This window comes from Sorex araneus, chromosome X, assembly GCF_027595985.1.
Source record: "Sorex araneus isolate mSorAra2 chromosome X, mSorAra2.pri, whole genome shotgun sequence".
Taxonomy (NCBI): Eukaryota; Metazoa; Chordata; class Mammalia; order Eulipotyphla; family Soricidae; genus Sorex; species Sorex araneus.
In genome coordinates, this window is record NC_073313.1 from 335,622,862 (window position 1) to 335,649,563 (window position 26,702).

Consider the following 26,702-nt stretch of genomic DNA (forward strand, 5'->3'; position numbering starts at 1 on the left):
AGTTTCTGCACTGCTGAAAACGCAGAGGGAACTTCTCTGTTCACTGTCGCCTCTTGCCATGCCGCCAAGCTCGTTCTTTTTTAAAAATTGTTTTGGTTCTCCAGGGTTTCTTAATGATTCTTAACATTTCCAGTCATTTTTCACTGCCACATGTCTTTGTTCTATGTAACGATTAGCTTCTTTGATTTCTTTTATTGTACAACCTGAAAGCACTTATATTTACTAATAATAAGCAAAGTCAAGCATATATCACTGACTTTCGTTTGCAGGGAAGTTGTGATTTATTTCATACCATCTCTTCTCATGTTTTTGTCTCAAAACCCAATCTGGTAGTAGTCAAGAATTATTCATTGTTTTTGCACTTGGAAAAATACAGAGGATGCTGGCATTAGAGTTGGGGGAGAAGCTGTGGAATAGTCATGAAGGATCTGGTCTGGTATGTTTCTAGGTCCAGGATTCTTCTGTCCAAAGTTCTCTACATCACCCTTCTCAGTCCTTGGCTTAGGTCTCTTTCTGGAAGTCAGTAGGAAATACAGTATCACCTGTTCTGGAGGAGATAGTATTGCTGAAATCATGTCAGCCCTGGCAGAAGCAGCAGCCGAGTAATTGCTTCACAGCGCCATGCTAGGATCCCCTCCCTCCCGAGAATTCTGCCACCTCTGAAGTGCTGGCAAGAGACCTCAAGTCACAAAGGATAATGTGTCAGACAGGATTCCTATTCCTAGAGTGTGCTGCGCCTTCCTCAGAACTGCCCCCTTCAGGAACACGTAGTTTGGGAACCACAGAGGAAAGACTCCCGAGCTTCCAGTGGAAGTGGGTGGGATTGCTATGACTGTGTTCGGATCCTTTTTATGATTAGAACTTGGAAGTCATATAATCTAATTGATACGATTATACCACTTTGCTCAGTACCTTCAGATTAAAACAGTGTCCATGATATCATCATCTGAAAGATGAAGAAACTGCATTTTTCCTACTTCTCCCCACCAGTGTTCATTAAATTTGGTGAATTTTTGTGTCAGTTCATTATGATAGTACTGTCACTACATTGACTAACTTTATGTTTAAGAATTGTAACATTCAGGGGCCAGAGAGAAAAATACGAGGGTTACAATGCTTGTCCTGCAATACAGCTGACACCACTTCAATTCCCAGCTTTGCGTATTGTCTCCTGAGTATGGCCTGGGCCAGACCTATGCACCAAGAATAGCTCCCAACCACCTCCTGGTGTGGCCAAATACTAGTGGACTAGAGAGATAGTACAGTGGGTAAGGTGCTTGCCCTGCACAAGGTCGGCCAGGTTTGATCCCTGGCATTCCATATGGTTTCCTGACCTCTGCCAGGAGTGATCCTTGAGCATAAAGCCAGGAATAACCGCTGAGCATCACTGGTTGTGGCCATAAGACAATAATAATAATAAATAAAATAGCTATATTTTAAGCATACTCAGTCTATGTGTCAATGTACCAGTTTTTAAGTAATTTTGTTTGGCTAGATTTTTAAACAATTATGCAGAAGTGAGAATCTTTTATTTTTACACATTTAAAGCATTCCTATTGCCTTTTTAGAGAAACAACTTGATTAGCTATAAAACTTCTTCCTTGCTTTAAAGCTGTCCATTTTATTCCGTCTCTGACCACAGATTTTAATACATCTGTGTCAGAAGCAACTTTGAACATTGTTTCCCTTTCAAATCCTTTAACTTCAATTCTTGTTTCTAAAACATTCAAGTTAATTTGCCCAGAGAATGTTTCCTTATTCATCCGCCCTTATTAACTTCTGGTGAGGGGGGTGGGCCAAGCAGTGCTTCAAAGGTGCAAGGGGCCACTCCCAGCAAAATATGGCTCAGTGTGAGGATGAAGATGTGCTGCTGCTCAGGCACTGTGTTCCTTACAAAGAGCTCCGGGGCTATACCCAGCTATCCTGGGGTGGAGATGCATGCAGTGCCAGAAGTTGATCCTGGGTCCCACGTGTCCTGGGCCTGAGAGATAATACAAAGAGTAAGGTTCTTGTCTTGCATGTGGCCAACTCAGATTCTGTCCCCAGCACCACATATGATCCCCTGAACACTGCCAAGTGTGATCCCTGAGGGCTAGAGAGATAGTACAGCAGTAAAAGCGCTTGCCTTGCTCATGGCTGACCGGGATTCAATTCCTGGCACCCCCTGTGGTCCCCTGAGCCTGCCAGAAGTGATCCCTGAATACAGCCAGAGTAAGCACTGAGCAAAGCTGGGTGTGGCCCAAAAATCAGGAAAAAGAAAACACCCCAAAAACATGTCCCTGAGCACCACTGCATGTGGCCCCAAAATAACCAAAGAGCATGTCCCTGATCCCTGTGTTCTCTCCCCAGCCCCATTCCCAGTATCTTGAAATCAAATCCACATGCCCTATCGTCCACTTATTTGAATGTATAACCCATCAGTTTGTATGTCATGGGGCCATACCCTGTCATGGTGTGGAGCCTCGGAGACTGCAGTGCTGGAGATGGAGCTTAGTTCCTGCCTGGTACCCAGCCCAATTCTCATTAAGGCCAGGAGGAGAAAATGTAGTAGGAAAAGGGGGGAAACAAGACAGCCCTTCCAAATCATAATCTTTGTTTTATATTTTGTTTGGGGCCAATACAAACAAAATGAGCAAGCTCAGGGCTTGCTCATTCCTGATGGTGCTCAGGAAACCGCCAGCACAATACATGGTCCCAGGGACGGGGCAGGTCATGTGCAGGACAAGTGCCTTAACCCCTGTGCTTAATACCTGGTCCTGGACCATAATATTTTTTAACCTGATAGGAAATCCTTTGACATTTCTATATTCTAGCACTGCCACCCTCTACAAGATTTTTTTGGATTACTATTTTAGCTGGTTTTTCTTAATATGCTAAGAGAGGACTTTAGCTCTTCATTTTTTCCTCCCCCATCAATCCTTTGCCATTGTCTGGGAAGCTTGACTATCCTCCTAGAGTTTCTTGACTTCAGTTATACTGTCTAGTACTTACATTAACATTTTAAACATCCAATCTCATGACCGTGCTTTCAGTGTTGGCCTCATTCAGTTAATCCATCTTGAAGTCTTTCCTCATTCCTGTACCAAAAGAATTGTACGAAGACCTATTATGCAGTCACAATGCATCATTTTCCAAGGCAGACCTTCTTAGTCATCTGCCATACTTGCAGGAATGAATGACCAGCTCTGCTTTTCTGAGCATGAATAATAGATTCATCATCAAATTATTTGTCCTATATTTAAAAAATGTTATGAAGACATTATTCACAATGCATTTAAAATTTTCTGAGAATTTTTTTTTGTAGTTATCGCCTACCATTCTTAACAGAAATGAATGGTCAGCTCTGATTTATTTTTGATGGTGAATAATAGAGTTGTCATCTAAGTTTCTACTTTTGTAAGGTTTGATCTTATTTTTAGAAATTAAATCTTACCTCAACATGTTTATTCTGCAATGTAGTTGTCTCCTTTTACTGTTTTTTTTTTTTTAATTGAAGCTTCTGTTGCCAGTTTGATCCTCATATATCTAAAGACTTTTCACAAGACTTTCCTTTGAAACTATATTTCTGTTTTGGCTCTGTATTACCAGTATATATCTCATCTTTAACTTGAGTGGTTATAAATGAATTAGTATAAATGAAAAACATTTCCCAGCAGGCATGTACCTGGCAGTAGGTCAGCAATTTCTACATGGTGAATATGATGGTAAATAGTCATTTTTTAATAAAAATTCTTTTTTCTACATCAGATTTCCTTACATTTCTTCTTAAGTGGTTTTAAATAGAATTTTTTTATGAAGATGTCTTTGTTCAGCAAGGATAACTCTCACCTAGATATTAATTAAATGAAAAAGTGCTAGAGAAAGCTTAAAACACTTCTGAGATTGTGGTAGTTACTTTGTTTTCCCAGTGTGAAATAAAGTATAGGCAGGTGAGTTTGTTTGAATATTAATAGAAATTGAAACAGAAACAGCCAATTAGCAGGTAACATGTTTTCACGCTCTCTGCAAATAAAGTTTGCACCTCGATGTATCACTGTCATCCTGTTGCTCATCAGTTTGCTCGAGCAGACACCAGTAACGTCTCCATTGTGAGATGTATCGTTACTGTTTTTGGCATACTGAATATGCTAGCTTGCCAGGCTCTGCCATGCAGGTGGGTAGCTTGCTGGGCTCTCCGAGAGGGACAGAGGAATTGAACCCAGGTCAGCCTCGTGCAAGTCAAACACCCTACCCGCTGTGCTGTCGCTCCAGCTCTGACAGATAAATTGAGTTGACTTATAGTCACTTGTATCTTTAGTTGTAAGCTTCATTGCAGAGAACTGAGTGGGCTGACCGTAGACTCTAGTGATTTACCAACAGCATCTGTAAATTTAGCAAGGTGACCCATCTGATGGTGGGTCTTCAGCATAATTGTCAACACAGTGCAAGCCTGTGTATTATAAATATTGTGAATCTGTGGGAATTGATATGTGTGATTGCTTACGCTCTTGATAGTTTATATTTGGTTCTAACCGTATAGTGCTACCTAATACAACATCATACTTATGCTCATGTTTTTCTAGGTTTGTCTGTACTTTATTTTATGAAAGTGATTCTACTAGTCAACTGTTGGTGGGGGGTGCTTTGGGGCGGCACACCCAACGATGCTGCAGAGTTACTCCTGGCTTTGCACTCAAGAATTACCCCTGGTGGTACTCAGGGGACATATAGGATGCTGGTGATCACACGCAGGTCAGCTACGTGCAGGGCGAGCACCCTACACGCAGTACTATTACTTCAGTACCAACTTCTGCTTTTTTATGTCCTTGATTGAGTAACGACCATAAATTGTTTGAACAATCTTTTCCCAAGTAAGACTATAAACCACGTTTTTCAGTTTACATACGTGAATAAACATTTTCACAACTTCCTTGAGACTTTTCACGTACCGTAAAATTCAGCCAATAAAAATGGTTTTTAGTACACTTAGAGATTTTTCAGCTGTCCCCTCAGTCCTTAGGCTTTAAAATATTTTTACCATTCACCCTCTCTAAAATCCTATACATGCTAGCATACACTTCTTATTTTTCCTAGCTTTTCCCTTTTGGCCCAGTTCCAGCAACTAATCTACTTTCTCTGGATTTACATACCCTGAACTTTCCATATAAATGAAGCAATATGTGTCAGATTGTGTATGTATGTAACTGGCTTTCACTTCACATTGTAGATTTATATCTACATTATAACATGCATTTCTTTGTTATGAGCTAATTCCATAATATGAATATAGTGCATTTTATTTTTTTTATTTTTTATTTTTTTAAATTTATTTATTTTTAATTAGAGAATCACCGTGAGGGTACAGTTACAGATTTATACACTTTTGTGCTTATACTTCCCTCATACAAAGTTCGGGAACCCATCCCTTCACCAGTGCCCATTCTCCACCACCCGTAAACCCAGCGTCCCTCCCACCCTCCCCAATCCCATCTCCCCCCCACCCCACCCTGCCACTGTGGCAAGGCATTCCCTTCTGTTCTCTCTCTCTAATTAGCTGTTGTGGTTTGCAATAAAGGTGTTGAGTGGCCACTGTGCTCAGTCTCTAGCCCTCATTCAGCCCGCAACTCCCTTCCCCCACATGGCCTTCGACTACAATGTAGTTGGTGATCGCTTCTCTGAGTTGACCTTTCCCCGGAACGTGAGGCCAGCCTCGAAGCCATGGAGTCAACCTCCTGGTACTTATTTCTACAGTTCTTGGGTGATAGTCTCCCACTCAGTTATTCTATATACCATAGATGAGTGCAATCTTTCTATATCTCTCTCTTCCTGACTCATTTCACTCAGCATGAAACTTTTCATGCCCATCCACTTAACTACAAAATTCTTGACCTCCTTTTTTCTAACAGCTGCATAGTATTCCATTGTATAGATGTACCAAAGTTTCCTCAACCAGTCATCCGTTCTGGGGCATTCGGGTTTTTTCCAGATTCTGGCTATTGTAAACAGTGCTGCGATAAACATACATGTGCAGATGTTGTTTCGATTGTACTTTTTTGCCTCTCTGGGATATATTCCCAGCAGTGGTATTGCTGGGTCAAATGGGAATTCAATATCTAATTTTTTGAGAATCGTCCAAATTGTTTTCCAGAAGGGCTGAACCAGTCGTATAGCGCATTTTATTTACTCATTCCTCAATTAATAGACACTTGGATTTCTTCATATTTGGGGTTATCAATCAATACTGCTGTGATATGGCCCCAAACAAACTGGCCCATTATTTTCTCAAGGGTAAATGACTGTTAAAATTCAGATTAAAAATTTATAATTTAAAAAAATCAAGATTAAAAATTTTCAAGATAAAAATTCAAGTAGATGTGAACTATTCCTCACAGGTTTTTGGTTTTTTTGTTTTTTAATATTACCTTTTTTTGTTTTTTGGGCCACACCTAGCTGTGCTCAGGACTTACTCCTGGCTCTGTGCTCCAGAATTACTCCTGGTGGTGCTTCAGAGATCAGACCTGGTAACATCCTACCCAGCCCTACCCTCTGCCCCACCCTACTGTGTTATTTTTTTGTTGTTTTTGTTTGTTTGTTTTTGGGCCACACCTGGCGATGCACAGGGGTTACTCCTGGCTCATGCACTCAGGTTACCCCTGGCAGTGCTCGGGGGACCATATGGGATGCTGGGATTCGAACCCAGGTCAGCCACGTGCAAGGCAAACGCCCTGCCCGCTGGTGGTACTCAGGGGACATATAGGATACTGGTGATCACACCCAGGTCAGCTACGTGCAGGGCGAGCACGCTACACGCAGTACTATTACTTCGGCACCAACTTCTGTGCTATTGCTCCAGCCCCCCCTACTGTGTTATTTCTCTGGCCCCCATATGTATTGTCATTTTCTAGTTCACAGCTTTCTTTGGTCTGTTAGGTTTGTCAGCACCCTGTTTTTAAGACATCAGAGTCACTTTGAACATCAGAGTCATTTTGAACATCTTGTGCTTCAGATGATGACTGCACACTGATAGCACATTTACTGTTTCCTTTGCATTTTATATGTACAGTAGAGTTATTTGGTAAATTTGCACTTCACAATCCAGTCTTAGAACATTTCTCTCAACCACAAAATGCCCTTGTTCATGTTTGTAATCAATCTCCATTCCCATTCTTTTTTTTTTACTTTTTTTTTAAAAAAAATTTTATTCTCTTTTTAGGACTTTAGGTTTGTGTTTGCAGGGGTAGAAGGAAGCCAAACCCCACTGTTCTTTCTCAGGCTTCTAGGATAGAAGTAGTACCTAGAAAGGGGACTCAGGAGGGGACACTCCACTTCAGTCTCACCTTTTTTCCTGGGCCTGAGATGCTTTACTCATCAGACAACCTGTAATTTGACTTCAGTTTCAGGATAGTTTATACCATAAAATGTCTTTCGCATCTCCTTTTTTTGCTTAGTGTAATATTTTCAAGGTTCATCTGTATTGTGATATATGTATCATTTCAGTAGTTCATTTTATTTATATAGTTACGTATTTTAGTTTATATATGTATGTATTTTAGTTTTGAAGCCACACTTGGTGAACTCTATCTGTGGCCCCTCAACTTTGATAATTTTTTGTCATCCCTGAGTGTTTTGCCTTTAGCCTTAACCCATGAGCTTGGCCTTTATTGCTTTGCTTGCTTGAATATAACAAAGGCCTCGTAGGTTGGTTGGTTATGGATTAATTGATTGATTGATTGATTGATTGAAGTATCCCACTCATTCAGAACTTTGGGCATTCTTTGTCGTTTAACTTCATTTGCATTTCTGAGTCTGCTTTTATTGGAGAGTATTCTGCTACTCATCACTCTCTAGTTATCCCCATCTCTCACCAGGCTTTATGCAGGTTTCATATCAATTTCATTGGAAGATCTTCCAGACTAAAATCTATCCTCTTCAGAATTTTTCCAAGTCCCAGGAACAATCTTTTTGTCTTACCTATTTCAGACAGTTTAGGATTTAAGTCAGCATTCTCGTTACTTTCACACATTACCACAACAAAATGGCAGTATCATCAAACAGTTTGGATGAGAAAGGGTTCCTGATTGCTCTTGTGTTTTCTTATTCTATGTGTGTAACTTTGCCTTTGATTACAGGTAATGATACCTGTGTTTTGTTTTATTTTTTTCAGGTCACAAGTTGTATGGTTCCCTCTGATTCTGTTTCATCTTCTGCCGGTAGTTTCTGGAGCTCAAACTCTGTTATTTGCAATAAGCAAGATGTCAAAATGTTACACAAGGGCATACAAGCAGGTAACTTGTCTAACCATTTCTACTGACATTAAAATAGCCCCTTAAGCATAAAAGGTACTTGACCTTAGTCATAGTTTTTTTTATTAAGTGAAGATTAGAAGTATACGCAAATGTCATTTTCTCATAATGGATGGGGGTAAAATAAGGTTGTGGCAAGTATGTAAGGAAATAGTTGTTCCAGTCCATTCGAGTGGGAGTATAGGTTGGGAATACAACCTCAGTGACATGCAGTTTACTAATTTCTGTCAAAAATCACTTTGACCTGATACTTTAGGAATTTAGTTTATTTTGTGCATAATTGGAAAATGAGAAGTATACGAAATTGACAACTGTAGTATTATTTATTGTGGTAGAAAATTTAAATCAACTTATCAAGCCAATCATTATCAAGCCAAATAATTAAATAAATTCATAGATTCCATACATCCAGATAATGAAATCATACCTAGTAGAATGAGGGAAGCTCTGCTAACACAGACTGATGTCTGAGATCACTGTATCGCTGTCATCCCGTTGCTCATCAATTTGCTCGAGCGGGCACCAGTAACGTCTCCATTGTGAGACTTGTTACTGTTTTTTGGCATATCCAGTACGCCACAGGTAGCTTGCCAGGCTCTGCCGTGGGGGACGAGACACTCTCGGTAGCTTGCCAGGCTCTCCGAGAGGGGCAGAGGAATCAAACTGGGTCAGCCATGTGCAAGGCCAACGCCCTACCTGCTGCGCTGTCGCTCCAGCCCAGGTCTAAGATATGTACTAAAAAGAAAAACCAAGGTGCAAAGCAGTGTCTAGCCTTCTATTGCATATACTTAGAAAATAAGAAAAATAATTGCTTGACTATACAAAAATACTCTCTGGGATCATGGGTTATAAATTGAGTAAATGGATATCTGAAATGTGTCTTTTTACTTAATACGTTTCTGTATTTTTTTTTTTTTTGGCTTTTTAAGTCACACCTGGAGATGCGCAGGGGTTACTCCTGGCTCTGCACTCAGGAATTACTCCTGGTGGTGCGTGGGGGACCATATGGGATGCTGGGAATCAAACCCAGGTCAGCTACGTGCAAGGCAAAAAGCTCTGCCCGCTGGACTATTGCTCCAGCCCCTGTATTTTTATTTTAATAAACTAAATTATCTCCCTCTAGTCTTGTCTTCACATTTGTCAGCCTCTTCCTTATCCTGGTATCTTAGCATAAAAACATGTACTATTTTTATCTTATTTGGGATCAGCACTGAAATCTTTTACTCCTTGAATTCATTTTAGTCGTTCTATCCCTCTAGCATCTCAGCTGAGTTAGAAATAAAGGCCCCGTTTTATTCTCTTGCTTCTCCCTCTTTGTGTCTGTGTAACGATTTGAAAGACTCCGGTTACTCCCAGAGACACCTGTGATCTTTCCCCTCAGGTAACCTGGAGATTGTGCATGACGTCCAAGAACACACTCGAGATGTGGGGATGACTTTCCCAACTCCAAGTTCTAGCAAAGGTAGAGCAGAAGAGGAGAATGGTGTCGCTACTCTGTCGGAAGAGAAAAGATTCCTTTCTAATTATTGTAGAAACAAAAAGTTAAGGAAGAACAAACCAATGTGCTTTGAAGGTTAGTTTCTAGTTTCCAAGTTCTGTGGCAAAAAAAGCAGTCAATCATACCGTGCTATTTCATCCTGTCTCCCCCTAGAAGATCTTGTCAAATTTTCAAAAGTATCTAGCGCTACAGTCCCAGAGCCATACCTGGATGAGGTCAAGCAGACCTTGGTGGCTTCTGATAATTGAGTCCCTTGAGAATTTACATTGTGCATGTGTATCCAATGAGGTCTAATTTGGGTTGTGAAAGCAAAAAATATTTTTTATTTTTAAAAAATACTTCCCATAGGAGTTTCTTGGTTTATTCCTGTGGAAAATGTGAAGTCTGGTCCTAGGAAGGAAAACCTTCCCGTGGTTTATGGTCCTGGTATCTCCTGGTTTGCACCAATTTCCACTACAAAACCCTGGAGGGAACCGCTACGAGAACAGAACCAGCAGGGACAGTGCACGGACAACCACAAGCCACTGTCGGGGCCACCACAGCCATTTGTGAAAGCAACCCTACAGGTACTGTGACTTGAGTTCCTTTTAACCTTCGGGTTAAAGAGAAAGAAGGGGGATTATATCATGAAGTTAAAAATGTATGACTTATTCTCCTGAAGTCCAGCCACGTGACGCTCCCTTCCAGCACTTCCACAGTGTGGTTGTTCCTGAGTTATTAATCAGAGGCTGATGTCCTGTTGTTAGCCATTCAAAAAGTGCCTCCTCTTAGAGCTCTTTTGATGCTGCTCGTTTGGTTTGGAGATAAACTGCATGTGGAGTGCCCTGCACCCTTTTCTTTGTTCCTCCACCTTGCACACCTCCTATTGCTGGTTAATACACTGTTTTACCAGTGTTGACACCAGGTTTCTTATTTATATGTGCTTTGAAAGCAAAAAGAAATGTTATTAACTAATGTATTTGAAGAGAGATTTACAATAGCACAGAGGGCCGAGCTCTATTCCATGCATCTTTGGGGGAGCCATAAAAGCCACATTCTTAGTTCTTGGCTTATTCTAAAAGTCTTTCTTTGATCCCTTTGGTTTCCTACCGGAGCTCTCCCCCACAGAGAGCTGTTCGATTGTGCTTCAGCCCTCGATATTTTCTGTGCTTTAGGAACGGGCTCTCTGAACCTGTTGGGCTTTGAAGGACAGCACCATTGATCGGAGGGGGTTGTGCTTTCTCTCTTCCTCAGGAGGCACTTCAGCTCCATAGACCTGACTTCATCTCCAGGTCTGGCGAGCGAGTCAAGCGCCTGAAGTTAATAGTTGAAGAAAGGAAGCTGCAGAATGTGTTACAGAGTGAGCGGAAAGCCCTGTTCAACACTGGGGGGGACTGCCCACGCTACCAGGGCCCCCTGCACCTGTTCCAGAAGAGAGGTATGGTCTGCCCGGTCGATGAGTAGGGCGGGCAAGGGAGCACGGCTCCATGTGAGGCCAAATACATGAACAGAAAGTGACATTTTTGGTTTCTGAGACTCAGATCTTCCTGGATAACAGTACCCACCCAGTTTCTCAACTTCATTATCCAGATAAATCCAGTTACTCTTGCCCTATCACTTCATCTCAAAAATATGAGTATCCAGCAGGAACACTCTTTTTATAAACAATTGTATCTGTGATTAGGTTAATTCCAAAGTAGCACTGTAGCACTGTTGTCCCATTGTTCATAGATTTGCTCACGTGAGCACCAGTAACATCTCCATTGTAAGACTTGTTTATTTTTTGGCATATCGAATACACTCTGGGTGGCTTGCCGGGCTCTCCGAGAAGGGTAGAGGAATCAAACCCAGGTCAGTCGCTTGCAAAGCAAACACCCTACTTGCTGTGCTATCACTCCAGTCCAATTCCAAAGTATGTTGTGTTTTTCTTTAAAAATGGGGCTAACTGGAGGTTGGAGCAATAGTACAGTGAGTAAGGCATTTGCCAACTTGGGTTCAATCCTCAGCACCCGTATGATCCCCCGAGCGCACTAGGAGTGATCTCCGTCTGCAGAGCCAGGAAGTCAGCTTTGAACACCACTAGGTGTGGCCTAAGAACACAAACAGAAGATGGGGCTAATTCTAGGCAGATCTGTCTCATGAGGTAGGAATAATGACGACAACAACAACAATAACTAAAAACATAATTTGCAAAACCAAGTAAGTCAGGAAGAAAAATTTTGGATGACTTCATCTTTTTGTGTCATATAAAAATATAAAATTGATGAGCACATAACAAAAGGGCAAACCAGTGGACAATCACAATAGAACTAATACTGAGCAGAAGTAGGTAAGTAGGGAGAAATGCTGAGATGTGAAAAGTAATCATCAGTTAATCATGAGAGACGTTCCTCTCCTGACCAGAGATGTTTGCTAGAGTTGGGTAACTTTTATACTGATTTGAAACTACTCTGGTCTGTTAGTTCCAAGTATAGCCGTGCCCAGACAATATGCTTATTAACAAACCAAACTCTGAAGCCATGCGGGCTGACTCTAGAGCCTGTTCTCTTAACATGTTCGGTGTAAGATCTCAATAAAATAATGCATGGAAGACTTGAAAACTGTTAAGTGCCACCTGCTGTTTTCACAACCTTACCTATGAACTGTGCAGTATGTTGGTTCAAAACCATCTCATCTGACACAACCACAGACTGTTGTGTCTTTGGGAGCATTGGTTTGCTCTCACTGTTTCCATAATCTTGGCCTTGGCCTTGACCCTGTGCAGTACCTGGCTCATTGCTCAGGGTGAGGTGCCAAGTTCTAACATATTTCTCTCTAGGGCAAAATCCTTTCCACTAAAACCCCGTTCTTCTCTTGCTTAGGTCTCGTGCCTGCCAAGACAAATGGGCCTATTGGAAAGAAAGAAATGATACTGAGGTCTAAACGGTAAGGCCAAAAGATAAGACTAGTTGTAAGAGAAGAAATAAAGCTATTGAGTGGACAGGAACTCTGACTTGCCCCTGGAATAAAAAGCACTATGGTTAAATTGAAATGAGAAAATTAGTTATAAAGGTAGATTCTCACTGATAGTTCTAAAAGAGAGAAAAGAAAAATAACAAATGTGGTCTAATGACTCATATAACAAAAGATACAAAGAATCTTCACTAACTTGCTTGTGTTAATCAGCCTTGTCTTTACTAAATACAAATAGTTGCCTTGAAATAAATATTTATTGTGAACTCTGCCCTTTATGGAAGCAATTCCAGTTTTAGGAATTTATCTGGTAGTGTAATAAGTAATGATGTACTTTCAAAGACACATTAAGCTTTTAAAAAATTCAAGTTTTAGAAGCATGCATACAAATATGCACTTTAACCCCTTGAGTTACCTCTGTGGCCCAAGTTGTAGTTTCTTTCTTTTTTTTTTTTTTTTTTTGGCTTTTTTGGGTCACAACTGGCTCTGTGCTCAGGGGACCATATGGGATGCTGGGAATCGAACCCAGGTCGGCCGCATGCAAGGCAAAACGCCCTACCCGCTGTGCTATCGCTCCAGCCCCGCAAGTCGTAGTTTCTTAAATATAACTACACAGTGAAATCTGAAACTTAGCTTCTTATGTGTAGTCTAAAAGGTTTTTAAAACCTTCTATATAAAAGATCTATAAAGGTACTTTAAAATGCACAGAATATCTCTGCAAGAGATCTAAAAGGATAGTATAGAAGGGTGCTTGCCTTGCACACAGCTGACTTGGGTTCAATCCCAAGCACCCCAGAATGTGCCCCCGATGGGCAGAGCCAGAAATAAGCCCTGAGCACAGCCAGATGTGACCCAAGCACCAAAGTGTGTGTGTGTGTGTGTGTGTGTGTGTGTGTGTGTATACCCACAAAATGGGTAAAAAATTACTGCCTTTGAGAAGAACTGAGTGACTAGGGGTAGAAAATTAATTAGAGATATACATATCTTGCTGATGAGGATGCCACAGAATAGGAGTTGCCTTTTAGATATGCCTTGCATATCTTTAGTAAGAACCATTGTGCTAGAGATGGAGCTTAGTGTGCACATCTACTTTTCATTGTGAAATCCAAGGTTCTATCTGGGCACCAAAAAATAAACGTTTTGTGTAGTTGGCATACTACTTGAAAGCAATTTATCTTAGGCAATAAAAGTGTTTCTTTTTTTCTTTTTTTAATTTTTATTCACCGTGAGATACAGTTAGACTTATAAACTGTCATGATTACGTTTCAGTCAGTCCCTCCACCAGTGCCCATTCTCACCACCAATGTTCCCAGTATCCCTCCTGCCATCCCCCTAGCCCCCCCCCCCCGAAAGCTTTTCTTTTGATAAGCTGTTTTACTCTTCATTTAGTAAGTACTTTTATGGTCTTTTTAAAGAATGTCATTTTAGAGGATGTTTTAATCAGTTGGTTTTCAAAGAGGTATGTACTCTAAGTTGCTGAATGCTGTTCAGATTTGCCAGGTCAGAATGAACTTTAAAATAACACTGGGACATCATGTTGTCTTTTTCGTGGTGTTAATGTTTGCACCAATGAGACAGAATTAAGAAAGGACTATGAAAGGGAAGGAATGAAACTCTGAAGTGTGTCCTTACCTCCTTCTATCCAAACTTCTGTCTTTTCTCCTGTGTCTGTGTCACATTCTGTAGACATCACTGTTGTAGTACTCTCCCACTACTTACCTTGTGTTTAAAATACAGTAATTCGGGGCTGGAGGGATAGGCCAGTGGTTAAGGTAGTTAGTTGCCTTGCATGCAGTCAGTCTCATTCCATCCCCAGCACCCTAGCACCCCTGAGCACCACCAGGAGCGATCCCCGAGCACAGCCAGGTGTGATCCAGAACCAAAATAAAGAGTTCATTATTTTATATTTAGGCAATATATTTTTATATGCAGAGTGAAAAGCAGTTCATTTCTCACCCCTTTATGCCTATCCTTTCCCAGAACTAACCACTATTAACAGGGTTTTGTTATATTTTATTTATCTTCTCCCCTTCTAGATTATGTGCATCCCTGCCAGGGCTCTTTGTGATCGAGTGTCTCAGGGGGAGCTGAACAGCATAGCACAGGGGCCCAGAGCCTTTCTGGGAAGGCCCAAAAGCTTTGAGAGTAGCCGAGTTAGGAAGAGCCGAGTCTGGTGATCTCACTCCTCTCTGTTTCTCTCACCGGGGCCCCTTCTAAGGATGTACGAGCAGCTTCCAGAAGTACAGAAAAAGAGAGATGAAGAAAAGAGAAAATCAGAATATACATCCTATCGTCTGCGAGCCCAGCTATATAAAAAGGTCAGTTTTTTCTTTGTTCAAACTGGGATTGATCAAGCTTGTTAGGAGAAAGAGAAATTTGAGAGAAATATGTTTGAATTAATCACATTTGAGGGCAGATTTTAAGGTTATATTGCATCGGTACAGTTCCAGTTCCAAAATCTGGAAAATAAAGAAACCTATGACTAAACTGCAACCCTAAAAATCCTAAAGCAGTGCTTTCCTGTGTGAGGCTCTGGGGTCTATCCCTAGCACGGCAGGTAGAGAGAAAAATTAAATTGGGGAGGGGCTGGGCACCCAACTGTGCTCACAGCTTACTCCTGGCTTTGTGCTCAGGAATTACTCCTGGTGGAGCTCAGAGAACATTATGCCAGGTTAAAGGCAAGTGCCTCATCCTGTATTATCTCTGTGGCCCTGAAGGAATAAATTTTACAAGCATTTTTCATACATGCACTGGATTAAAAACTACCTTCTTACTTAGAAATTAGTCTTGATGTCATGATGGAAATGTTCAACTCTATTAGAATTGCTGAAGTTTGATTCTCTAGTTCCAGAATGATGATTGTATGCAACTTAAAATTGTAAGAAATTTGATTTTAAGAAATTTAAGAAGTTTGATTCTCTGGTTCCAGAATGATGGTTGTATGCAACTTAAAATTTTAAGAAATTTTCAATAAATTGGAGGGGCTGGAGGGATAGTACAGTGGGTAGGGCACTTGCCTTCCACACAGCAAACCATGGTTCAGTCCCCTGCATCCTGCATCCCATGTGGTTCCCTGAAAACTGCTAAGAATGATCCCTGAGCACTGAGTCTAGACTAAGCCCTATGCATCTCCATGTGTGCCCTGCCTCCCAGACAAGCAAACAATTAAAATTTTTTTTAATGGAAATTGTCATTGTATGTGTACATTAGCAACTTGGTAAGTCAGAGCCTTCGAGCTGCCATTATTTCTTGTCCACAACCCAAGTGTAATCAAGAGATGCTGCAAGTCCCGGAACCTCATGGGCCACAGGACTTCCCTCCAATTAATCCCTGACTGTTCTGGCTGGGCCATGTGCCTCATTGTCCTTGTTTCCTTCTCAACCCTCTCGTTTCATCACACAGAACTCGGAGCCCAGCTCAGGCTGGTCTGCTGTGTTGGCATCATAAGGCCAGATCTCTCATTAGGCTTTCATATTTGTGAACTGAAGGCTGGGTCTGTCTCTGAGCACACAGCTGACTCTCTGTACAGAGATAAAAGATCATGAAGGGCTGAGGACAGTGCTCACAGAGGCAAAGTGCATGCCCGTTGTGTGCAGGGTCCTGGGTATGTCTCTTCCCACCACGTGTCCTCTACACTGCCAGGGATAACCCTTGAGACCCCAGGTACTGCTGGGAAGAATTAAAAAAAAAAAAACAACCCTGGGGCTAGAGTGATAACATAGCAGGTAGGGCATTTGCCTTGCACTAGGCCAACCCTGGTTCGATTCCCAGCGTCCCATGTGGTTCCCTGAGCATCACCGGGTGTGACCCAAAAAGAAAAAAAAAAACCCTAAAAGCAAATAAATAATAAGAACTATAAAATTTCCCAAAAATTGTAGAATGTTTATATATAGATTTCACAACACACACACACACACATAGTTACTATATAACTGGGTACTATATCTTGGAAGACTCGAGCAACATGTCTGGTATAGAGTATTTGTCTTTATTTAATGGGGACAGTATCAAACTTATTTCCTGCTTCTTTTTCCCCCCACAGAAAGTGACTAATCACCTCTTGGGAAGAAAAGTTCCCTGGGACTGACCTAAGATGACTTTCCTCAGATTCCTTGGAATGATATATTTTCTCAATCTGGAAAATGCAGTGATTTTATAAGTCTCATATAATAAAGCTTACTCTATGTCCGTCTGTGTCTTAGGAGTCATAACCTGCTGCAGAGTCTGGTGTGGAATGGTATTAAGATTATTAGTGGATGGGCTAGAGAGCCCAGCAGTTAGGGCACTTGCCTCAAATATGGCCATGCAGGCTTCAGTCCCCAGGACCCCATATGGTCCCTCCAGCCCTGAGCTCTGCCAGGTGTGGCCCCCCCCAAAAAAAAATTATCAGTGGAGGGGCTGGAGAGATAGTTCAGCAGGTAGGGACTTTGTCTTGCATGCCGCTGACCCAGCTTCAATTCCCAGTACCCCGTATGGTGCCCTGAGCCACACTCAGGAGTGATCCCTCAGTCCAGAGCCAGAAATAAGGCCCAAACATAGCTGGGTATCTCCCCACCCCAAAATATTAATGATGGACCCAAAGAGATAGTACAGGAGGCAAGGCATTTGCCCTGCATGTAGCCAACCCTAGTTCAGTCCGTGGCATTGCAGTATGATCTCCTGAATACCACCAGGAGTCACTCCTGAGCACAGAGCCAGGAATAACCTCTTAGTACCGCTAGGTATGCCAAACCCTCCTCCCAAAAAAGGATTATTAATGGTTTGGGATCCGTCCACCGTGGCCAGATCCATAGAGGTATTTGTTATTAGCTTTTTATATTATATATTTATATATAATAACTTTTCATTGTAGCTAGAGTGAGCCCCTTTTTATAAGCATTTTTGTGATTTTTAGGAAGTAAGTAACTTCTAAATTGACTCAAAGTAAAACAAGCAGCAGGCAGTCATTTCAGTCATTTCTCTCCTGCTAGGAAATGTGCAGGCAGCTAGATTATGTCTTCCCTAACGCAGGAGGCAACCTTCAATGGAAAAGCCCAGGGGGTGTTTTTTTGTTTTCAAGCCACCACCCAGCAGGGCTCAGGACTTAGACCTGGCTCAGAGTCACTCCTTATGGGCTTGGGAGACCACCTGGTGTGCTGGGGATTGAATCTGGGTGGGCCACGTGCAAGGCAAAGGCCCTGCCCACTGTACTGTCGCTCCAGCTCTTAAAAGCCCAGGAGATGGTTCAGTGACTGAAAGCAACTGTCTTGGAAGCCTGAGGTCAGGAGATCAGTACTGGCTGCCACCCACATGCCCTAGCTTGGTCCTGATGCTCTGCTAGTTGGGTATGTGAGCGCCACAGTTGAAGTGCAGCCTCAGAGAACATCACAGCGAGGCAAATGCAACCCCCAGTCATCACAACAGCAGCAGCAACGAAGGGAAAAGAACTGGCGGGAGCCTCCAAACAGCACTCTCGGCAAGTGTGCTCTGGGAATGAAGGGTGGTCTTGGGAGCCACCGCATGGCATGGCAAGAGCTTTGTGCGGGTTCTGTGGAGACGGGCACTTTGGATCCACAGCAGCCTCTGTCCTTTTCCAACTGTCCTGAGCACTGACTTTGTAGGCTGGGGGGAAGGCCACCAGCCATTTATCAGAGTCGGTGTTTATAGCCTGGAAAGCCACTTTTTAAAATGTGGATGAGTGTTGTTGATAAAGCACTTCATTTCGTCTTTAGAGTATAATAGACGTTTCTTTTAGGCTACCTTGGTACTTTTGTAATAAACCATTCTTTTTCCATTAGTTGTGATACCAAGATGTGTGTGGCATCTGTAATGTAACAGTTGCATTCTCTGCTTATAGAAGCAAAACTAAAGTGATCTTACAACCATGACTTAAAAGTTATCTGCAGTCATTATTGCTGCAAATCTATATACATGTACCTTTTGGCGGAGAGGGTGGTGCTAAGGAATTAGAGAAGATGTTAATTAGTCTACAAATGTTCAGCAAGGGTGCCAGAGTGTGTCTCTGTGGTAAAGTGATGCATTGTATACCTGTGACCTGAGTTTGATCCCCCATACCAAGGGGGAAAAAATTAGTAGTTCCTGCATGGAGCTTCCCTTCCCCCAATTACTTTACCCTAATGAAAGGAACTCCCTTCCCTCAATGACTCTGCTCTAAAGAACAGTTATTTGGAATTAGTCTGCAGCTCTCAGAGCATCACACTTGGTTCTTGTTAAAGAAGCATTATCTCTGCTTTTCATGTCTTTGGCCACAGAGAATGATCACTCACCATAGCGTCTCGGAGAAAATGAAAGCATGCCATCAAGTGTTTCTAGAGGGGTGTTACTGCTGCACATTTGTGGGCGGCTCACTTCCTGTGTTACTTGCTTTGGAAGGATCTTCCAGTATAATTCTACTATTCTTTTCTAAAGAGTCCTTTTCCTTAGCTCTGCTTTCACATAAGTCTGCTACTTTATTAAGGATGCCCTTGTCTGTGCCAGATACGTCAGCAGTCTGAGAACAGCTGTAGGACAGCCTCCTCGCCCCGCCCTCAAGCACTCATCTAAGGGTGGACCCCAAGCACTGCTGGATATGACCACAAAACACTGTGTGTGCATGTGTGTGTGTGTGTATGTGTGCACGTGCGTGCACAATAAAGCGTCTGAGGTGAATGTTTCATCCATTAATATTTACCTATGATGCCACACTTAATAGTTTGGGGCTCTTCCCCAAAGTCACTGCAGTAATGGAACTTATTTCCTCATGTCGATCCTTTTGAAGTGACTTAACGCTTCCAAAAAGCCACGCCTCATCTTCTGCGGCTGGGGGCCCTGCAGGGGGGTGTGTGTGGCTGGAGTGGTCTCCTCAGATGACCCAGTTTGCTGCCCTTTGCCTCTTCTCTGGCCCCCAGTGACCACACTCTTCCCCAAACCACCAGGATCTTCTTTCCCATGTCTCAGAATTGCAAGAGAAGGCCCGCATTTGGGGGGGAACAGGGCTAAGCCACGGCTGCAGCAGGTGTCTGAGGGGCCGTCTCAGAGAGCAGACTGCACCCATGGTGCTCAGAGCTTTCTTTCTGACCCAAAGCAGGGTCTGAGGGAGGCTCAGAGAAGAGAGCCTACAACTTCTTCCTTTCCTTGGCAAGCAAGGTGACTATCCCCTGCCGCCTATGTCAGTTTATCTGAGAGGATTCAGACAGCTAAGTTCTTTCTTTTTTTCTTTTCTTTTTTTTTTTTTTTTTGGCTTTTTGGGTCACACCCGACGATGCCCAGGGGTTACTCCTGGCTCATGCACTCAGGATTTAACTTCTGGCGGTGCTCAGGGGACCATATGGGATGCTGGGAATCAAACCCGGGTTGGCCGCATGGAAGGCAAACGCCCTGCCCGCTGTGCCATCGCCCCGGCCCCAGCTAAGTTCTTTCAGCTCTCGGATCCATACTCTAGCCTGGGGAAGTGGCTACCAGTCAAGACACAAAAAAGATAATTGTCTATAAATCTTGTTGCTGAACTGGACCTTGTCGAACATTGTAAAAAATACCTGCTGGGGTGGGGGGGACTAGGCTGCTGGCTCTCCTGGTCAGCCGCCCCCCGGGTTCGGGGGATCAGTCCCAGGCCACTCGCCCAGCTGGGGCGGCCCAGGCCATGGGGCAGACGGAGGAGAAAACGAGGGCCAAGCCAGTTGATTGATAAGAAGCCGTTTATTCCATTCTCTCCTCGCGCCTGTTCCAGTCTCTCTGAGCTCCCCATGTCTCCTCTCTCCTCCCCAGCACTCTTTCTTCCTCCCTCCTCACTCCTCCATCCTCGCTCTCTGGATTCTCTCTCTTCACTAGTCTGTTCCCCTACTTGTCTCTCTCCACCTTGCCCTCTGGGCTACACACAGTCTGGTAGCAAAATCAACATAAGAAAGCCCTTCCTGGGGCTGGAGCAATAGCACAGCGGGTAGGGCATTTGCAGACCCAGGTTCGATTCCCAGCATCCCATATGCTCCCCTGAGCACTGCCAGGAGTAGACCCTGTGCATTGCCAGGTGTGACCAAAAAAGAAAAAAAAAAGCCCTTCCTGGGGCTGCAGGTAGGGCATTGGCCTTGTACTTGGCCGATCCGGGTTCGATTCCCAGCTTCCCATATAGTTCACTGCCAGGGTAATTCCTGAGTGCAAAGCCACAGGGGTTACTCCTGGCTCATAGCTCACCGCTTGCCCTGGGTCCGTCACATCCCTCATTGGCACCCTGCTTTTGGGGGTGCTAGGAAGTAAGGGCAGCTGAGGCTTAGATCGAGAGAACAGATGCCCAGGAAGAAAATATCATATAGAGTAAAATGACTCCCAGGTATAGCATTTGCTACAGTCTTCTTGTGCCCATTCAAAAGGACATGGCTCTGAATAAACTATGCAAAGGACTCAAGGAGAAGAGAAAAACTATTTACAAGTCAACAGAACACAGAGAAAGAAGTTACAAATAAACCAGAAAGGGAGCACTGTGATGGGAACAACCCAATAAATCTAAACTACCTGAGGCTATGTTATTCTACAGAACATGACGGTCATGGGTTCGCACCCGGTTTAACTGCTGCAAGGGGAGCACTTTTCTACCCACTTTTCTCCCGTTCTATTGCCTGAGGCTTGATCCTTAATCATTGAAGCCAAACCCAGTGCTGGAAATCTTCCCTGTAAACCCGGGAAGCGCCACTTCCTCTTCGTCGCCACAAGACGGCGCTGTGCAGTGTTTGTCAGTGCCCAGGGATGTTTCTCTCAGGAATGTCCACCCCTGATCCTGACCTCCCTCCAGAACCTGCTGAAGCTCCCTGGACCCTCTGAGCTCTCTGCAGAGGGACCCCCCCCCAATCCTTACCCACCTCTTCAGCCCCCCATACTGCCACACCATTGTTTTGGCTTTATTTGGGGGTTCGACACTACATGCTGTGGGGGATCAAACCCAGGTTGGCCAAGGCAAAGCAAGAGCCTCCCCACAGTTCTGTCCCCTTTTCCTGACCCTTTTTTAAAAGGTTTCCCGCCAAGGTTATCCTCACACCCCTCCCCCTCCGTACATTTATTTTTTTGCTTTTTGGATCACACCAGATGTTGCACAGGGGTTCCTCCTGGCTCTGCACTCAGGAATTACTCCTGGTGTGCTCAGTGGGCCATATGGGATGCTGGGTATCGAATCTACGTCGACTGCGTGCAAGGCAAACTCCCTACCCGCTGTATTATAGCTCCAGTTCCCCCCACCCCTGTATACTTTGAAGGGCCCCTAAACACGCTCTTACTCCATGCCAGAGTTTTGGGGATTCCCGTAGATTTGAGATGTTCTAAACATTGTGCTTGGAGCACTCTTGTAGCGGTCAAGAAGTACACTTTATGCATTCCCCACTCCCTTGTCCAAACAAAATAGGTTCTACTGAGAGGTTCTGTTCTGACATTGTAAATATTTTTAATCATTCAACATGAATTTTACGATGTTTCCAAAGGTCAGAGGGAAACAAGAAGGTTTTCCCACATTCTTTACATACTTAAGGTTTTGTTGCAGTAAGGCCTAAGGATGTAGTAAAGGCCTTCCCACACCCTTTACATACATAAGGCTTCTCTCCAGTGTGAATTCTCTTATGTGCAGTAAGGACTGAAGGCAGAGTGAAGGCCTTCCCACATGTCTGACATTGATGAGGTTTCCCTCCACTATGAATCTTCCTGTGCTTAGGAAGGGACCCAGATTCAGAGAAGGCCTTCCCACATTCATCACACAGAAGGTTTCTCTCCAGTATGCCTTTTCATATGGGTAGTGAGAACTGAGGAACAAATAAAGGCCTTCCCACATTCCTTACATATATAAGGCTTCTCTCCATTATGAATTTTCACATGCTCAGTAAGGGGGTGAGGGCAGAGCGAAAGGCTTCCCACATGTCTGACATTGATGGGGTTTCTCTTCACTGTGAATTTTCCTGTGCTTAGAAAGGTACGGGATTGAGAGAAAGCCTTTCCACATTGTTTACAAACATAAGGTTTCTTTTCAATACGTATTTTACTTGTCCTTGCACTTGGCTGTCTTCACCAGGGCCCCTCTGAGGGTTACAGGTTGAGTTTCCCTCCCCACCCCAAGCAAAGCCCCGACAGCCAAAGACTTCCAGAACCCAGCCACAGCCATGCTCAAGGCCACTCTCCATACATTCAGGTGAGCCTCAAACATGAAGGAACCAGCAGAGGAGCCCGGGTGTGAGGGACCTGGGGCTGAGAACTCCAAGCCTGCTCAGATCGGGGCCTCCTCCACCCAGATCCTCCATTTTCCAGTAACTAGGGAGCCACACCCAAAAACTCCCCCTGCTACTGTGTAATCCCATCAATGGCCAAGATCCAGAGACTAAAACAGAGCTCCCGGAAGCACGCAGCCACAAAGCCGCGAGACCTCTTATAACCTACTTCTCCCTCTCAGAGAACCTGGCAAGGTACCGAGAGCATCCTGTCCACATGGCAAAACCTGGCAAGCTCTCCGTAATGTATTCGATATGCCAAATACAATAACAATGATTGGTCTCATTCCCCTTTCCCTGAAAGAGCCTCCAATGCGGCACCTCTGGGGAAAAACGAGTAAAGAGAGGCTTGTAAAATCTCAGGGCTAGGACGAATGGAAATGTTACTGGTGCCTGCTCGAGCAAATTGATAATCAGTGGGATAACTGATACAGTGAACAGACTATAAATCTATATAGTCTGTTATAAAACAGACTATAGTCTGTGGAGAAGCCAGATGAGTGGGGTGCAGTTCAGTATAATGGACTCTTGGGTCTGCACTCAAGGGTTACTCCTGGCAGGTTCGGGGGACTATATGTGGTACCAGGGATTGAATCCAGGTCAGCTGCATGCAAGGCAAGCACCCTACCTGCTGTACTATGTCTCTGGCCCAGTGTCATTGTCGAGCCCAGAGGCACTGTCATCCTTAGCCCATCATTTAGGGTGGGTCTGTAAAGTCCCAGAGGTGGCAGCAGGCACCCAGGTCCTGGCCTCAGTCAGAACACACTGTGGGAATGCCTGTTGGCTTCTCCGCTCCATCTCTTCAATAGGAAACCTAGACTTGGTTTCACATTATAATAACTTCCCCAGCCCCCAGCCCCTGGCTTGGTTAGGAAGCAGAATGAGAGCTCCACATGCCCACAGGACACCGGCGTGAGCCTCGCATATAACTCTCATCCACTATCACTGGCGCCCCACAGCTCAAGAGCAGAAACACCCGCTCTGTGGCTCAGAGTGAGCACAGGACAAGCCAGTCACGTGCCACTCTGTCGTTGGCTGGTCAGCAGCCATCTCCAGCCTCACCTGACCCACCCCGTGCTTCTTAGGTGTCCGTCTGCCCCGGGTCTGGCAGGATCTCAAGCCTCTTGTTTGTTATTCCTGCTCAGGTGCAAGAATGCTCAGGCCCAGGCCTTTGGAATTTTTCTCTGGAATTGCTTCTAAACCAGGCTTGCCACTTATTTACCACCCTCCCATCTCCTGGAAATTTGACCTCCCAGCCAGATACTCCTCTTCCTTGAGGGCAGTTTCAGTCATGTCTGCCCTCCCTCCAGCAAAGGCCTCGTGACCAGCAGCACATGGTATTCCATGAAAGGAGTTTAAGAAGACCGCGTTAGCTATAAAGCACAATGCATCGTTGCCATGGTCTTTGCCTTTACCTGTCTGGGAGCCAGGGGCTGGGGGTGGGGGTAGGAAGTAGATATGTGTTTATTTTTCAATCTTTTAAAATTTTGCTAATTACTTCTTATCACTGTATCACTGTCATCCCATTGTTCGTCAATTTACTCGAGCGGGCACCAGTAACATCTCTATTACACTCAACCTCGAGATTTTAGCAGCCTCTCTTTACTCATCTTTCCCAACGATTGGAGGCTCTTTAGGGTCAAGAGAGTTAGATCTATCGTTACTGTTTTTGGCATATCAAATATGTCATGGGTAGCTTGCCAGGCTCTGCTGTGCGGGCGGGATACTCTTGGTAGCTTGCCGGGCTCTCCGAGAGGGATGTGTATATCTGTTACTGTATTTGGGATATGAATACACCATGGGGAGATTACAAGGCTCTCCCGTGCAGGCAATAGACTCTTGGTAGCTTGTCAGGTTACTTCTTACATGTTTTTATTATAGTACCATGACTTACCGAGTTGTTCATAATACACTTGTTTCAGGCCTTAAATGTTCCAAAAATAATTCCATCTCCAGTGTGACCTTCCTTCCACCAATGTATATTTACTGTTATAGACTGAAAACTCACATAGCCCCTTTCCCGTGTCTTGCTAAAGACTCATAACTGAGAGGGCGAAGGCAGAACAATATCAAAGATTAAATATCATTGGCCTATAGGGGCACTCAGCTCATCTCCATCGACAGTTTCCTGGGCAACGTACTAAGATGAAGTTCCTAATTCATGTAGAGACTGACCAGGTCAGGGCCCTTTTCCAAGACTGAACTACGTTAAAGGAAGTTACAGTACCGAGGTACCAAGACAAATATTTTTTCTGTCGTCCTCACCCAGGCTGCTGCTCACCTACCTGTTTCCTGAATCTGCCCCTGAGTCTGTCAGAGAGCCATCGCTGGCAGGAACATATCTTCTTAGGCATTGGGGTCAATCAATCTCTCCCTCTCCCTCTCCCCTTTCCTCAGAGAGAACAGCTCGAGGTCAGCCTGGCTACTAGGAGTCATGGCCAGATTCACCTCCTGCTACCCCCAGTCCAGTATTTTCTGTCCACTCAGAGGAACCTTAGCTGACTTTTAACTAAATGGAACCAGACAAAAACACGTCTAGCTTCATGTCTTCCTTGGATGAGAAATCAGTTTACTCCAATTCTGCTGTGCTCAGGGCTTGCTCCTGCCTCTCTGCCCAAGGATCAGTCCTGGGCGGTGTTCAGGGGACCCGTGTGTGGTGCCGGGGAATCAAACCAGGAAGGCAAGCACCTTAACCCCTGTGCCATCGCTGGCCCCTGGGTGGTTGACTTGATGGTGAGAAGGCACCAGACCCCCCACCCAAAGTTAGCGAGCTCGCACCTGTTGTGGTCAGCTGAACCTTCAGAGAGAGAAGTGGGCAGAGGACGTTGCAGACTCCAAGAGGACCCCGGACAGAACTTGGTGCTCCAGAAACCCCATCCAAAGGGGACCCGTACTCAAGAGTCATCAGAGGATTCACCAAATCCTGAGACTCACCCTCTGGGTTGGGGGCCTCAGTGAGGGGCTCCAGACCTGCGTGAGTGAAGAGCTGAGTGTTCTAGGAGCGACACAGAGCACCATAAGGACCACCGTCTTTGGGGGCTGGAGTGATAGCATAGTGGATAGGGCGCTTGCCTTGCACACGACCAACCTGGGTTCGAATCCCAGCATCCCATATGGTCCCCTGAGCACCACCAGGGGTAATTCCTGAGTACATGAGCCAGGAGTGACCCCTGTGCATCGCCGGGTGTGACCCAAAAAGAAAAAAAAGAAGACCACCGTCTTCTCCCCCCGCACCCTCTTGTATGAAGAGTCTGGGGGAAGAGGCAGCTATATCCAAGGCACCATTCACACCTGGAGTCCCAGATTTATCCTCAGAGGCTGGGTCCCGGCGTGGCAGTTTGTGGCAGTCGTCTCCATTGCCTCTTTGAGTCTGTGCCCATTGTCAGCCTTCCTGCAGCCTGTGCTGTGCCAAAACCCCTCTTAACCCACACGCCGTCACTTCCGCGGAGACCCGGGGGTCAGACAGAGGGATGGCAGGCACTGTTCACCGATTTCTTTCCCGATTCTTCCCACACTCCTCCCTGCCCCTCTCCCATGACCTTCAGCTCACGTCACTGAAGAGGGGGCCGTGTGCAGCCCTCCTGCTCCCCGATTTGCCGAGATTAGCGGATTCCCCTCATTGTCTCATTCCTGCTTGGCCCACGTTCCTCCCGGGTAACCTTCACACCAGCTAGTCTGGGGAGAGGAGGAGGCGCACTTGGCCTGTCCAGTGCCAGCTCGGACACAGGAAAAGGCCCAGAAGGAGAAGACCCAGCCCAGCCTGATGCTGACAGAGAC

The 26,702-nt window shown here is 44.5% G+C and overlaps 1 protein-coding gene across 1 annotated transcript in view; it reads left to right on the top strand.

The window, feature by feature from the left end:
- Nucleotides 1-16,899, top strand: part of ALMS1 (ALMS1 centrosome and basal body associated protein) — a 160,388-nt gene extending 143,489 nt beyond the window's left edge. The window contains exons 14-20 of the mRNA XM_055121512.1: nt 8,144-8,264; nt 9,664-9,855; nt 10,129-10,346; nt 11,014-11,197; nt 12,621-12,684; nt 14,930-15,029; nt 16,754-16,899. Coding sequence (XP_054977487.1) covers nt 8,144-8,264; nt 9,664-9,855; nt 10,129-10,346; nt 11,014-11,197; nt 12,621-12,684; nt 14,930-15,029; nt 16,754-16,798 — 924 coding nt within the window. The 3' untranslated portion in view covers nt 16,799-16,899. The remainder of the gene's footprint in view (nt 1-8,143; nt 8,265-9,663; nt 9,856-10,128; nt 10,347-11,013; nt 11,198-12,620; nt 12,685-14,929; nt 15,030-16,753) is intronic.
- The last annotated feature ends 9,803 nt before the right edge of the window (nt 16,900-26,702 follow it).